Below are 13,886 nucleotides of genomic sequence, written 5' to 3' on the forward strand. Positions count from 1 at the left end.
TTGTCTCCAGTTAAAGGATATTTTTGAATTTTTTCATTCATGTTGTAAATATTTAATTCTCTTCTAATATCTTCATTATTAATCATGTCTCTTCTTGTGCAGCCCTTCGAACGGTTTGGGAGCCTCGAACCTCGTCTCTGCTGTTTGAATTTTATTTATTTATTTATTTATTGTAGTAGTCGTTTTCGCTTCCGTAAGATAACACAGGCACTGCCATAACTTTATAGAGTTTCAGGGTGGTCTCTTTTTGTAATTTATGACATGTTCTGCTAATGATACCACAGACAGCTTGGAATTTGTGTATTTCATTTTCAATATCAAAATCTAAACTTAAAACTTCCTGGCAGATTAAAACTGTGTGCCCGGCCGAGACTCGAACTCGGGACCTTTGCCTTTCGCGGGCAAGCACTCTACCATCCGAGCTACCGAAGCACGACTCACGCCCGGCACTCACAGCTTTAATTCTGCCAGTATCTCGTCTCCCACCTTCCAATCTTTACAGAAGCTCTCCTGCAGGAGACCTGCGGAAAATATCTTTGTTTCTTATCAGGCGAACTATTTAACAGGTTCATTCTGTAGCACAACATTAACGATTCGCTTCTGGTATTTTTTTTCGTGTTTCCCCCAGTCGATTTCTCACTTCTGTAGGATACTGTGCGCCAGACGTACATTCTCAGAAATTTCTTTCTCAAATTAGTACCTATTGTTGATACTAGTCGACTTCTTTTAGTGAGGAATGCTTTCTTTTTGTGCCGTACTACGTTAGTCCGTTGTGCACTATTCTGTTTCCAGAAAAACAATTCCTACACTTTGTCTACTATGTTTTCCTCAACGTTGACGTTGCTTCTGTCGCTAATATCATTTCTACAGCTGAAAAATTGAGAGCCGTCAGTTGCCTTCAGACCATCGAACTTAGATTACCCCTGAGGAACTTTTCATTCATTCACATAATGAAGTAAATGAGTCGTAATACAAAGGAATTAATGACATTAGCTGCTAGTAGCATTAATTTGCATCAATAGGGAAACCTGAAAATTTGTGCCTAAACAGGATTCGAGACCGGGTCTCCAGATGACAAAGTAGTTGTTTTGACCACTTTTTTTCTCCCATTCATTTTGATGGTCATCGTTCAAATCATTTGGTCTGGGCAGACGTTAAACGACGCTCCTTCAAGTTCAACGTTGCATACTTCACTCAGTTTTTTAATATATATATATATATATATATATATATATATATATATATATATAGCACAGGGCAGCCAGTCCTCTTGACCGAAGACGCTGAGCAATCCCCCAGCAGGTTAAGCCATTCGGACATAGTGTTCATCGCAACTGCACGGACTCGCGCAGGACGCCTCCCGTCAGACGCAGAATCTGCTCTTATCCACATACTACTGATAAAGTGTCCTCGCCCATTATCCTCATTACTCGTGGCGTTTCGCCGGTTCCCGTACGCGTGTGAGCGTGGTGTGCATCTGCAGTGAAGGGATCATTGCCCAGCCTAGTCTTCGTTATATAAGTTGTATCTGTTCTTTCGGATATGTCGGGAAGAACAGAAACCACATATAAAATAAATAAACGTAATTGTGAGCGTGGTAGATGCATATATTGGCAACACAGTATAGATAGTATTTCCTCGAACTAGTGGTGTACCGTACTCACCTCTATGTGCCGTGTATTCTGAACATACGATTTCAGTCCTTTGTTTTTAAATTGCAGCACTAGTGACGCAACTATACTGTCACTGTACCTCACAGCGGGCGTTAACGCAAGCGGATGGTGGAATTGAGTGGCATCGTGTGTGAGTGACAGGAATTAGACAGCTGACGAACGATTGTTGCAGGCCGCGGCACTCGAGGCTACGGTTCGTGCGAGCCGACGCTGGCGCCGCCGGCGGCCGCGGGCGTGCACTACGGCGCCTCGACGACGCCGACGCCGCTGCTGGAGACGACGCCGCTGGTGGCGTCGTGCGCCAGCGAGCACTCCTCGGCGTCGCCCATCAGCGCCGACCTGCCCGCCGCCAGAGCCGCCGGTAAGCGCCGCCGCCTAGCGGGCGAGAACGCGCGAGGCCGGGGGGCCGGCGACGAGCGGGCAGCGGCTGTCGTGGGCGCTGTAGGCTGCTACGGTAACAAGCAAAGGCTTTAGGCTCACGTAACTTATGCATATACACTACTGGCCCTTGAAATTTCTACACCACGAAGATGACGTGCTACATACGCGAAATTTAACCGACAGGAAGAAGATGCTGTGATATGCAAATGATTAGCTTTTCAGAGCATTCACACAAGGTTAACGCCGGTTGCGACACCTACAACGTGCTGACATGAGGAATGTTCCCAAGCGATTTCTCATACACAAACAGAAATTGACCGGTGTGCCTGGTGAAGCATTGTTGTGATGCCTCGTGTAAGGAGGAGAAATGCGTATCATCACGTTTCCGACTTTGATAAAGGTCGGATTGTAGCCTATCGCGATTGCGGTTTATCGTATCGCGACATTGCTGCACGAGTTGGTCGAGATCCAATGACTGTTAGCAGAATATGGAATCGGTGGGTTCAGGAGGGTAATACGGAACGCCGTGCTGATCCCAACGGCCTCGTATCACTAGCAGTCGAGATGACAGGCATCTTATCCGCATGGCTGTAACGGATCGTGCAGCCACGTCTCGATCCCTGACTCAACAGATGGGGACGTATGCAAGACAACAACCATCTGCACGAACAGTTCGACGACGTTTGCAGCAGCATGGATTATCAGCTCGGAGACCGTGGCTGCGGTTACCCTCGACGCTGCAGCACAGACAGGAGCGCCTACGATGGTGTACTTAACGACGAACCTGGGTGCACGAATGGCAAAATATCATTTTTTCGGATGAATCCAGGTTCTGTTTACACCATCATGATGGTCGCATCCGTGTTTGGCGACATCCCGGTGAACGCACATTGGTAGCGTGTATAGGTCATCGCCGTACTGGCGTATCACCCGGCGTGATGGTATGGGGTGCGATTGGTTACACTTCTCCGTCACCTCTTGTTCGCATTGACGGCATTCTCAAAAGTGGACGTTACATTTCAGATGTGTTACGATCCGTGGCTCTACCCTTCATTCGATCTCTGCGAAACCCTACATTTCAGCAGGATAATGCACGACCGCAATTTGCAGGTCCTGTACGGGCCTTTCTGGATACAGAAAATCTTCGACTGCTGCCCTGGCTAGCACATTCTCCAGATCTCTCACCAACTGAAGACGTCTGGTCAATGGTGGCCGAGCAACTGGCTCGTCACAATACGCCAGTCACTACTCTTGATGAACTGTGGTATCGTGTTGAAGCTGCATGGGCAGCTGTACCTGTACACGCCATCCAAGCTCTGTTTGACTGAATGCCCAGGCGTATCAAGGCCGTTGTTATGGCCAGAGGTGGTTGTTCTGGGTACTGATTTCTCAGGATCTATGCATCCAAACTGCATGAAAGTCTAATCACATATCAGTTCTAGTATAATATATTTGTCCAATGAATACCCGTTTGTCATCTCCATTTCTTGTTGGTGTAGCAATTTTAATGGCCAGTAGCGTATATTTATACTCCAGAAGCCACAGAACAGAGCATAGCAATGGGTTGGTCGCTGATGATGCTGTTGTGTGTAGGACTATCGAATGGAAATGCAGGGAGGCTTATTAAAATTTCCGCTTGTTATATTATGTGGCAGCCCTCTATAAAGGTGGATAAATCTAAGATAGTGCCTGCAACGAAGAGAAAGGGCCCGATGGCAAGATTAGTAATGAACATCTTCAGCATGTCACATATATGGAACTTGGAAAGCAACGTGAAATGGTACGATCGCTTAAAATCAGTATCAAAAAGATTTAAATTCGTTGGTAGAGTTCTGCGGAACTCCAGTGTATCTGTAACGGATATTGCCAACAAACTGCTAATGCAACCAGTTCTATTGGTGTGGAATTTGGAGTCATAGTCAAATAAGCTAGACAATACATATTGAGCAATTCAGAGACGGATGGATTGTTAGGACCGTGACGGTAAGTTATAGTCCCTATGAAACTGCAGCAGAAATGCCAAGGAATCTTAAGTAGGAGTCCTTGGAACAAAGACACTACAGTGCTCCTGAAACCTTGTAGGGTAAATTTAGGGAACTATTATTCGAAGAATGTCCAACTATTGTGGTGCCATCATCGTATGTCTCACGTAATGAGCCTCGTACTAAGATCTGAAAGATAAGTGTGTGTGCAGAGGCATGTAGACGTATCTCCCTTGCTGAATACACGAACTGAATATTACAAAAAATTAAAATATCTGTGTAACTACCATCCATCATGCACTCTACAGTTGCTTGCGGATTATGTATGTAGATTTAGAGCGTATTTCGTAACATTATCGACCATAAATCCTTTCATTCCGTTCGTTATCCAACAAGGGACTGTGATTGTCTCTATCTCCTTAAGCACCCTAAAGTCTCCTACTCCGATCGATAAGCATCTCAATTAAGGGATCACTATTTCGAAAGCCTATAGTTCTCCCCCACTGCGACCCATAACCTTCATATTTGGCTCAAAGGTTCCTACGACCTTCCTCTCTAATCGTGCAAAAGCAGTGCACCCTACGACATCACCCTAGGGCTGGGCGGCGCTTCAAACTGCGAGGTATCTACACATACGAAAAAAATTCCAGAGTTCAGAAGTGAATGTGAGGTGTAAGGTGGGTGAATACTATCATTTTGGCACCATATTTCACTATAATTCTGCCGAACGCTATTAAGGGCGACTCACACCATAGAAATGCCGTCAAACCTACCATTACCCACATTTCACACCTTCTTTTTACGCCTCTGCTTTGGAGATCAGAACAGAGACGCTTAGCGTTTAAATGACGTGGTTTTCTTATCGCTGGCCGAGGGAATTTCAGGCGTACTGCCGCTTAGATTCGACACGAAACAGCCTCAGGATTTGGCATTAAGAGCCTCAATGACACCACCCCTTCACTTGGGACGTTCATTCCCACACATTTAGCGCTAGTAAATGAGAGATCGCAGTGCGACAAGCAGCAGGACGACGTTCTTGATAACAGACACTGCTGACACGACCCTACTCTATGGACACTGTGGGCTTGAAACCCCACTGAACGTGATTGCAACCCTATGGAGTGCAGCACTTCCACAATTTTTGCTCTGGTGTTCGGGGTGGATTCACAAGAGACCGTTCAAAAACCGTTCGACTCGATTCTAACGTAATCCGAAGTAGGAAAGTGTATTTGAAACCTACAGTTATGGATAAAGGCAAAAGGTTATGGTCCATGTACCATCATGCGTCATTTCCTGTTATTACCTTATTGAAATAAATACCTCTGAAACAGGTTGTTGTTGTTGTTGTTGTGGTCTTCAGTCCTGAGACTGGTTTGATGCAGCTCTCCATGCTACTCTATCCTGTGCAAGCTTCTTCATCTCCCAGTACATACTGCAACCTACATCCTTCTGAATCTGCTTAGTGTATTCATCTCTTGGTCTCCCTCTATGATTTTTACCCTCCACGCTGCCCTCCAATGCTAAATTTGTGATCCCTTGATGCCTCAAAACATGTCCTACCAACCGATCCCTTCTTCTAGTCAAGTTGTGCCACAAACTTCTCTTCTCCCCAATCCTATTCAATACCTCCTCATTAGTTACGTGATCTACCCACCTTATCTTCAGCATTCTTCTGTATCACCACATTTCGAAAGCTTCTATTCTCTTCTTTTCCAAACTGGTTATCGTCCATGTTTCACTTCCATACATAGCTACACTCCATACAAATACTTTCAGAAACGACTTCCTGACACTTAAATCTATACTCGATGTTAACAACTTCCTCTTCTTCAGAAACGATTTCCTTGCCATTGCCAGTCTACATTTTATATCCTCTCTACTTCGACCATCATCAGTTATTTTACTCCCTAAATAGCAAAACTCCTTTACTGCTTTAAGTGTCTCATTTCCTAATCTAATTCCGTCAGCATCACCAGACTTAATTTGACTACTTTCCATTATCCTCGATTTGCTTTTGTTGATGTTCATCTTATATCCTCCTTTCAAGACACTGTCCATTCCGTTCAACTGCTCTTCCAAGTCCTTTGCTGTCTCTGACAGAATTACAATGTCATCGGCGAACCTCAAAGTTTTTATTTCTTCTCCATGGATTTTAATACCTACTCCGAATTTTTCTTTTGTTTCCTTTACTGCTTGCTCAATATACAGATTGAATAACGTCGGGGAGAGGCTACAACCCTGTCTCACTCCTTTCCCAACCACTGCTTCCCTTTCATGCCCCTCGACTCTTATAACTGCCATCTGGTTTCTGTACAAATTGTAAATAGCCTATCGCTCCCTGTATTTTACCCCTGCCACCTTCAGAATTTGAAAGAGAGTATTCCAGTTAACATTGTCAAAAGCTTTCTCTAAGTCTACAAATGCTAGAAACGTTGGTTTGCCATTCCTTAATCTAGCTTCTAAGACAAGTCGTAGTGTCAGTATTGCCTCACGTGTTTCAACATTTCTACGGAATCCAAACTGATCTTCCCCGAGGTCGGCTTCTGATAGTTTTTCCATTCGCCTGTAAAGAATTCGTGTTAGTATGTTGCAGCTGTGAGTTATTTAACTGACAGTTCGGTAATTTTCATATCTGTCAACACCTGCTTTCTTTGGGATTGGAATTATTATATTCTTCTTGAAGTCTGAGGGTATATCGCCTGTCTTATACATCTTGCTCACCAGATGGTAGAGCTTTGTCAGGACTGGCTCTCCCAAGGCCGTCAGTAGTTCCAATGGAATGTTGTCTACTCCCGGGGCCTTGTTTCGACTCAGGTCTTTCAGTGCTCTGTCAAAATCTTCACGCAGTATCTTATCTCCCATTTCGTCTTCATCTACATCTTCTTCCATTTCCATAATATTGTCCTCAAGTACATCGCCCTTGTATAAACCCTCTATATACTCCTTCCACCGTTCTGCCTTCCCTTCTTTGCTTAGAACTGGGTTGCCATCTGAGCTGTTGATATTCATACAAGTGGTTCTCTTCTCTCTAAAGGTCTCTTTAATTTTCCTGTAGGCAGTATCTATGTTACCCCTAGTGAGACAAGCCTCTACATCCTTACATTTGCCCTCTAGCCATCCCTACTTAGCCATTTTGCACTTCCTGTCGATCTCATATTTGAGACGTTTGTACTCCTGAAACAGGTAGGCAATCACAATTTCAGTTAATTACAATACAGACTGAGTAAGATATTAGATTCAATAACAGAGCAATAAAAACTGGTAGCCCTTCATTAATAAGAGTTTTGCCTAGCAAAATTATGAAATATCTCTCAATTTAATTAAAAGGGAACAGGCAGGCCTTCAATGATAACAGCTTCAGTTAAGTGAATTTACCAAACAGAGAACAAGCAAGCCTTCTTTAATATCAGCTTCAGTTAAGTAAGACTACCAAATAGAAAACAGGTAGTCCTTCACTAGTAACTGCTGCAGTTAAGTAAACAAGAGTTTCATTTGCCTCCTCACAACGGGTGCACAAGGCTTACACGCAAGGAGCACAAGCCTGCATCAAAAAGGAAGACCAAGAAAGGTTACAACGAGAAGACCGGCCTTCCAAGGCCGTTTTCGTTGGGCACAGACCGGCAAAGGCAATATTAGCATAGCATGTTTAATTACTTGCAAGCAATAATAACGAACCAAACGGTATATCTGCGTCACTGCAAGGTACCGCCTCTACGACGACGGCAGAACGACAGAGAGAAAACTAAGCTGCCAAGCCAAATTACATAGCCCCAGCAACTGCAAATTTTGAGATTCAGGCACCTCCTAAGCTAATATAATTAACAGAGCAACAACGTGAGCAATGCCCGAAGGTATCTCGAAACCAGCACCCGGCCGTATTACAAGAGAAACGTACTTATCTGGTGTTCGAAGACGTTTGGCAGGAAAGTCGGCTAGGACCCAAAAATTTAGGTATTGCGGACGACGGTGTGTGTGGGGGGGGGGGGGGGTGAGGGGGAGGGGTGGAGGCGGGGGAGGAGGTCATCTACAGCATAGAAGAAACATGTTATCGCTCCGGCTCAGGAAACACTATCGGCTCACACAGTTTAAGATATCCTGTTAACACAACCAAGGCCCGTATCGTCTCAGGAAAAGCATAGAACATCCACAATTCATGGAACCATCTGGTAGTGAAATAGATCGGGTAAGAAATCGCAATGGAAATGGAAATGCCGTGTGACTAGAGCCTGGTGCAAGTCTTTCGAATTGACGCCACTTCGGCGACTTGCGTGTCGATGGGGATGAAATGATTATGATAAGGACAACACAACACCCAGTCCCTGAGTGGAGAAAATCTCCGACCCAGCCGAGAATCGAATCCGGGCCGTTAGGTATGACATTCCGTCGCGCTGACCACTCAGCTACCAGGGGCGGACAGAAATCGCAATAATCACAACAGGCCTATAGGTATTAATAAAAAAAAGTAACAGTTAAGACCTCTAAGTCCGAAACAACCAAGTTCACGAATCGAAGCTGATACATGCCGATTCCAAAGGGGGCCCAGAATTCAGCACAGCAGACTGGCTTCAACTCTGTCATCGGTGTGCCACGTCCCAGAGCTGGCTGGCCAGGCTACGCACGAAGACGGCACTCAAACCCAGCCACGGATTCAGATCTATCTACAAACAGGCTCAGCAACAACTCGCCGGACTCCGTGCCCAAGGCGGCTGCGCAAGTGCCCACCTTACGCAGCGGAGACCTCACAAACGTTCTCCTCACTCCGTTAGCACTCCCCAATTCGCCACGCAACAACACGCCCCGTCACCTTAGCAAAGATCTTAATGGTCTCAAACCAAAGGAACATCACAACAGATCGACCTAGTGGCGCCAGAAATTCGAAAGGCGACGGCAGCAACCCCAGTACGGCTCAGTATTTATGCTTTTTCAGCCCTCCTGTTTCATGCCCTTCAGTGACGTAGTGAAGTAATCACGAATGGTTGCATTGTTGACAAGTGCGTGAATAAAATGATAAATGGTCCCTCCAAGATCCTCCAGTTCAGCAACATCCTCGTTGAAACCTGTGCGCCTTTGCTGACTATATTAAAAATTCATCTTTACACAGGCTTCTACACTCTTTCAACTAACAAGGGGAGGCCGCCAATTGTGAAATTCAGATTCGATTCATACTGCGCATAATAAAAGCTCATGGTCAGAGGTGTAATGTGGCAAAGCACCAAGATGCACTTCTCAGCCGTTGTCGAGAAAATCGACAGTTAAAAGAAACCGTTGCGGTGAAATACTCTCTACGATTAACAATTTTCTACAGCGCCGTGGCGCAGCGGTAAGCGCTCGGGTTCGTAATTCGAAGGTCGTCGGTTCGAATCTCGCGCCATGCAATTTTATTATTAGTTTTTTGTAATAATGAATTGCTTATGCATGTTGGTGAAGGCGGATCGCTCTCCAATTGTACCGCCTCCATTTTTCCGTTTGGTTAACAGGGTGTACCAAAGCTCTCCCGTCCGCACTGATTTTCGACGATGTTACAAGTTGCGCTAGGAACCACATCTACCTCCTTTCGAAGTTAGCAGGCAACTACGCTGTTATGCGGCGGCTCGTTTCGGCTTGTTCAACATCTGTCCTTCAAGTGTAACGAGCGAGTAACGGAGTTTATATTTCATACCTGCCACAGCAAGTTTGTGTTCGTGGGGCAAGTTTGTGTTCGTGGGGTCTCTATTCTAATTCGAACGTTTGACTTACGCTATACGTATTCGTTTCGGAATATCGTTTCTACGTCTTCCGTTAACTATACGTGGTTAATATTATGAAGATAATTAATAACATTCGTGAAATACAACTTTGTTTGCGGAAAACATAATGATGTTCGAAGTTGCCAGTTTTTCCACGACAAACGACTTTCAACATCTTATTATATGCATAATTGTTGCAACTGATTGCCGGGAATTATATATATATATATATATATATATATATATATATATATATATAATTTGAATTACAAAAAACAAATATTTAAAAAAAAAAGTACCAAGACGCTAGAATCGATCCGGCGACCTTCGCATTACGAATTTGAATTCCAAAAAACAAATACTTAAAAAAAAAGTAGCAAGACGCTAGAATCGATCCGGCGACCTTCGGATTACGAATCCGACCGCTTACCGCTGCATCACGACGGTGTAGAAAATAAGTAATCGTAGAGAGTATTTCACCGCAACGGTTTCTTTTAACTGCCGATTTTCTCGACAACGGCTGAGAAGTGCATCTTGGTGCTTTGCCCCATTATACCTCTGGCCATGAGCTTTTATTATGCGCAGTATGAATCGAATCTGAATTTCACAATTGGCGGCCTCCCCTTGTAAGTGGCGCTCCGCTGCAGCTCTGGCGCCTGAGTGCAGGCAACCCCTTCTGCACCCCTTATGTTCAGTATACCTTATATTTAGTATGCCTAAAAAGCAGGCGCTGGAGTAGCAGCGGAGAACATAGCTGAATGGGTGTCGAAATTCCTACAGCTACATATTTAAGATGCTCAACAAAGGTGTCTGGGCGGCACTGAGGGTGTTGCCGAACTGGGAGGTCGTAGAGGGCCCGTTTGAAATTCTATTCATGCAGGTACCAAAGTTGAACACCCCCACCTCACCCCCTTCTCTTTTAGTCATGCCACAGGAGGGAGCAAAACAGTAGGGCTGAAAAAGCATTAAAAAAACCTTTGCTACTTTGGATCACGTTCAAATTTCGTCGAATGGTTTTTATCGGTCCCTGGTGATTCCACCCTGTACATCAAGGCAAAAACTACGCTCACGTTTCACTCCCTAGATCTGTGATCACGTTCACTGGGATTGCTGGCCCACTATGTCCTTAGGAAAGGGTTTAATGGTCTTGAGAGTATCAGCAGTGTCTAAGGTTGTCAGGAATGTCGTTTTGTTGCTTATCGAACTTCGAACTGTCATTTTCGACCACGAAATGTGTGCGAGTGCACGCCCCAAGGGAAGGGGTGATTCCAGTGACGTCCTTTATGCCGCTTCCTGATGCCTTGTCGTGTCCGTGCTGGGCGGTGGTGTGACTGAAATGTTTCCCTTGGTCAGCCGCAAGAGAACCGCGTGATTCAAACACTGAGTGTCGCTGTTCTGACCGCCATCGCAGAGGCGTTAAAACAAGGGCTCTACATCCTTGTGGCTACGGTCGCGTGACCAGCAGGAGGAGGTCGTCTGCGTAGGCTGTCACCTCTATCACACCCTCGCTCTGCTGCATACTATCTAGTAATGCCTCCATATGGATGTCCAAGAATAATGGCCCCAATACAGAGCCCTGGGGCTCTGCCGCTAGGGGGCGACAGCCAGGCCTCCCGACTCTCACAATAGTTCCTCAGATAACTGTAAGGGACCCTTGACACTCCTTCTCCAGCAGGCAGGAGACCACTTGTGGTCAAAGGCGCCACTGATATCCAACATGATGCCAACGATGTACATGCACGGGGCCGAGCCACAGACCTTGACCGACGCGATTGCGTCACATGCTGGTCCCCCAGTCCTAAACGACAACTGCCTGTCACTCATCCCACACAGCACTCAGCGTGCTGACAATCTATCAGCCAGTGATTTTTCACTGAGTTTCCCCAAAAGATCCAATAGGCATACAGGCCTATACGATTTTGTTTCTGTTGGGAGTCTGTCTGGTCCCTTCTTAATGATGAGCACACTTGCCTTTTTCAATATTTTTGGGAATTTATAAAGCCTAAGGCACTCATTGTACAACTTTGTCAATGGTGTCACTAACTGGGGGGCGAGGAACTGCACCACCTCTGCAACAATGTCATCTGGCCTGAGAGCTTTCCCCTTCTTTAAAGATTTGATCTGAGCAGCCAGCTCTTCCTCTGAAAAGGGGTACACCGCCCTTTCGTTCACGTAAGCTGCGCTGTCTTCTTCTCTTGTTGGGTGCTGAGCCTCTGTTTCCCTTCCTCGCTATCATCAGGTAGCAGGGACCGGAGGAGAACCTCAGCAGTTTCCTGCCAGGATCCAATCATCCTGCCCTCCGCACCTAACGGTAGATAATACCAGTGGAGAGCGAATCTTTTCCCTTACTAGTGACGCATTCTGTGTATGCGCAGCATACGCCGTGGCCTGTGCGACGGCGGCAGCGGCGTCCAGCAGCGCCGGCCCCGATCCCGGTGGAGGCGGCACTGCGGGGGCGGCGGGGGCGGCAGCGGCAGGCGGTGCGGCGGCGGCGGCGCCCGCGCACGCGGCGCCCGCCGCTGGCGCGGACGACGGCGGCATGATGTCACACGAGGCCTTAATCGCGGAGATCAAGCGTCTGCGCGAGCGGCTCATGGTGCTCGAGACGGAGAACGCGTCGATGAGCATCAAGCTGAGCCAGCAGCAGTGGGAGGTGGAGCACCGCCTCGCCGAGATCGAGATGCAGATCTGCGGCGCGTCCAGCGGCGGCTCCAGCACCGAGGACAACGAGCGCAACCGCGAGTCCATCATTTAACAGGAGCGCCGGCCGGGCGGCAGCGTTCGCCACCCGCCGCCCGGACCCGCCCGCAGGCCGCCGCGCTGCCGCCGCCGCAGCCGCGGCGCCCGCTGAGGGGCAGTGGCGACGGCGGGCACACTCGTGGCCGAGCACGGGACCAACGTTCACTCTGCACCTAAGCAGTGACGTCTCTTCCGCAACGACACTCGACAGTGGACGACTGTACGGCTGCGACAGCCGGCAACTCCTTCATCGACTTCTATGCTATTGTCTCGTTAACTTAAAAAAAAAAAATAAACTTTCAGATAAGTATTTTAAATAATCCAGAAAAAAACAATGATCTTCCTGGGTGTCATAAAAGAACTGTACTCTTTGTAATCCACCGTCGGATGATATGTAAAATACTATGTATAGAGGTATATAATAATAATAATAATAAATAATAATAACAAAAAGTTAAATTATTTTCTGTGATACACGCCAGGAATCTGACAATATTCCGTGGGTGATTAACTGCCAAAAGATATATAAAGTCCTTAAAATAAAGTTTGGCAAAAAAAAAATAATGCACTCTGTTTGATGTAATATTTGATTCCGGTTCAAAGTAAAAATTGTGCCGACCCATTCGATTAGCAACGATGCTCTCCAGTCCGTGTTGTCTGTTATCTTGCATTCTTGTTTAGAAGGCGCTTTGTTGCAAAGTTGGTTGCTTGAGGCTCTGCTTGTGAACACACAGCATCGCCAAGAGAGATTTTAATGAGACTCCCTGTATTGAGTGGAAAATATTTTTTAAAGAGTTATCCCTCTGCGTGGTGCTTCATTTGCAGTAAATGTACCTTTGTATATAAAACTATATGTATACACAGCATTTAAAAACGAATAAATGTTATCATGGAAAACATACAATAAGTTCCAAGGTTCTAAGATGTTCTGGCATAGAGCTATAATAACTTGTGAAAAGAATTCAATAGTTGTAACATTAAGTGCAAGTTTCTTTTTTTAACTTTTGTTCTCCACTTTTCCTCTTCTTCGATTAAATCTTAAGAAATGCAAAAGGAATATTGCTCTGTTCAGTTGTTATTTTAGTTATGATTTCAAACTACTTAAAGTTGTAAGAGTATACATTTCACAGCCCAGGAACTTCATGATGTACATTCAGCTATGGAAGTGAGTCATAATGCCATTTTTTACTTTTACCTGACGACAGTATGTTGTTAGAGAGCATCAGTTATAAAAACATTCAACTTGCAAAATTATTAGAGTTGATGAAAAACTATCAAACTCTTGCAATGCAAAGGGTATTAATTAAAAACCATTCCTTTTTATACTAAATTTCTTACATTTTTCAGACCTTCATTATATATTCATCAGCTTAAAAGACTACTAA

At 45.5% G+C, this 13,886-nt stretch overlaps 1 protein-coding gene across 1 annotated transcript in view; it reads left to right on the top strand.

Annotated features, from left to right (window-relative positions):
* The window catches only part of LOC126456648 (cyclic nucleotide-gated cation channel), a 1,140,961-nt gene extending 1,128,444 nt beyond the window's left edge, over positions 1-12,517 (top strand). Inside the window, exons 17-18 of the mRNA XM_050092391.1 lie at positions 1,846-2,034; positions 12,234-12,517. Of these exons, the coding sequence (XP_049948348.1) occupies positions 1,846-2,034; positions 12,234-12,517 (473 nt within the window). The remainder of the gene's footprint in view (positions 1-1,845; positions 2,035-12,233) is intronic.
* Positions 12,518-13,886: the final 1,369 nt, after the last annotated feature.

This window comes from Schistocerca serialis, chromosome 2 (assembly GCF_023864345.2).
Source record: "Schistocerca serialis cubense isolate TAMUIC-IGC-003099 chromosome 2, iqSchSeri2.2, whole genome shotgun sequence".
NCBI classification, from domain to species: domain Eukaryota; kingdom Metazoa; phylum Arthropoda; class Insecta; order Orthoptera; family Acrididae; genus Schistocerca; species Schistocerca serialis.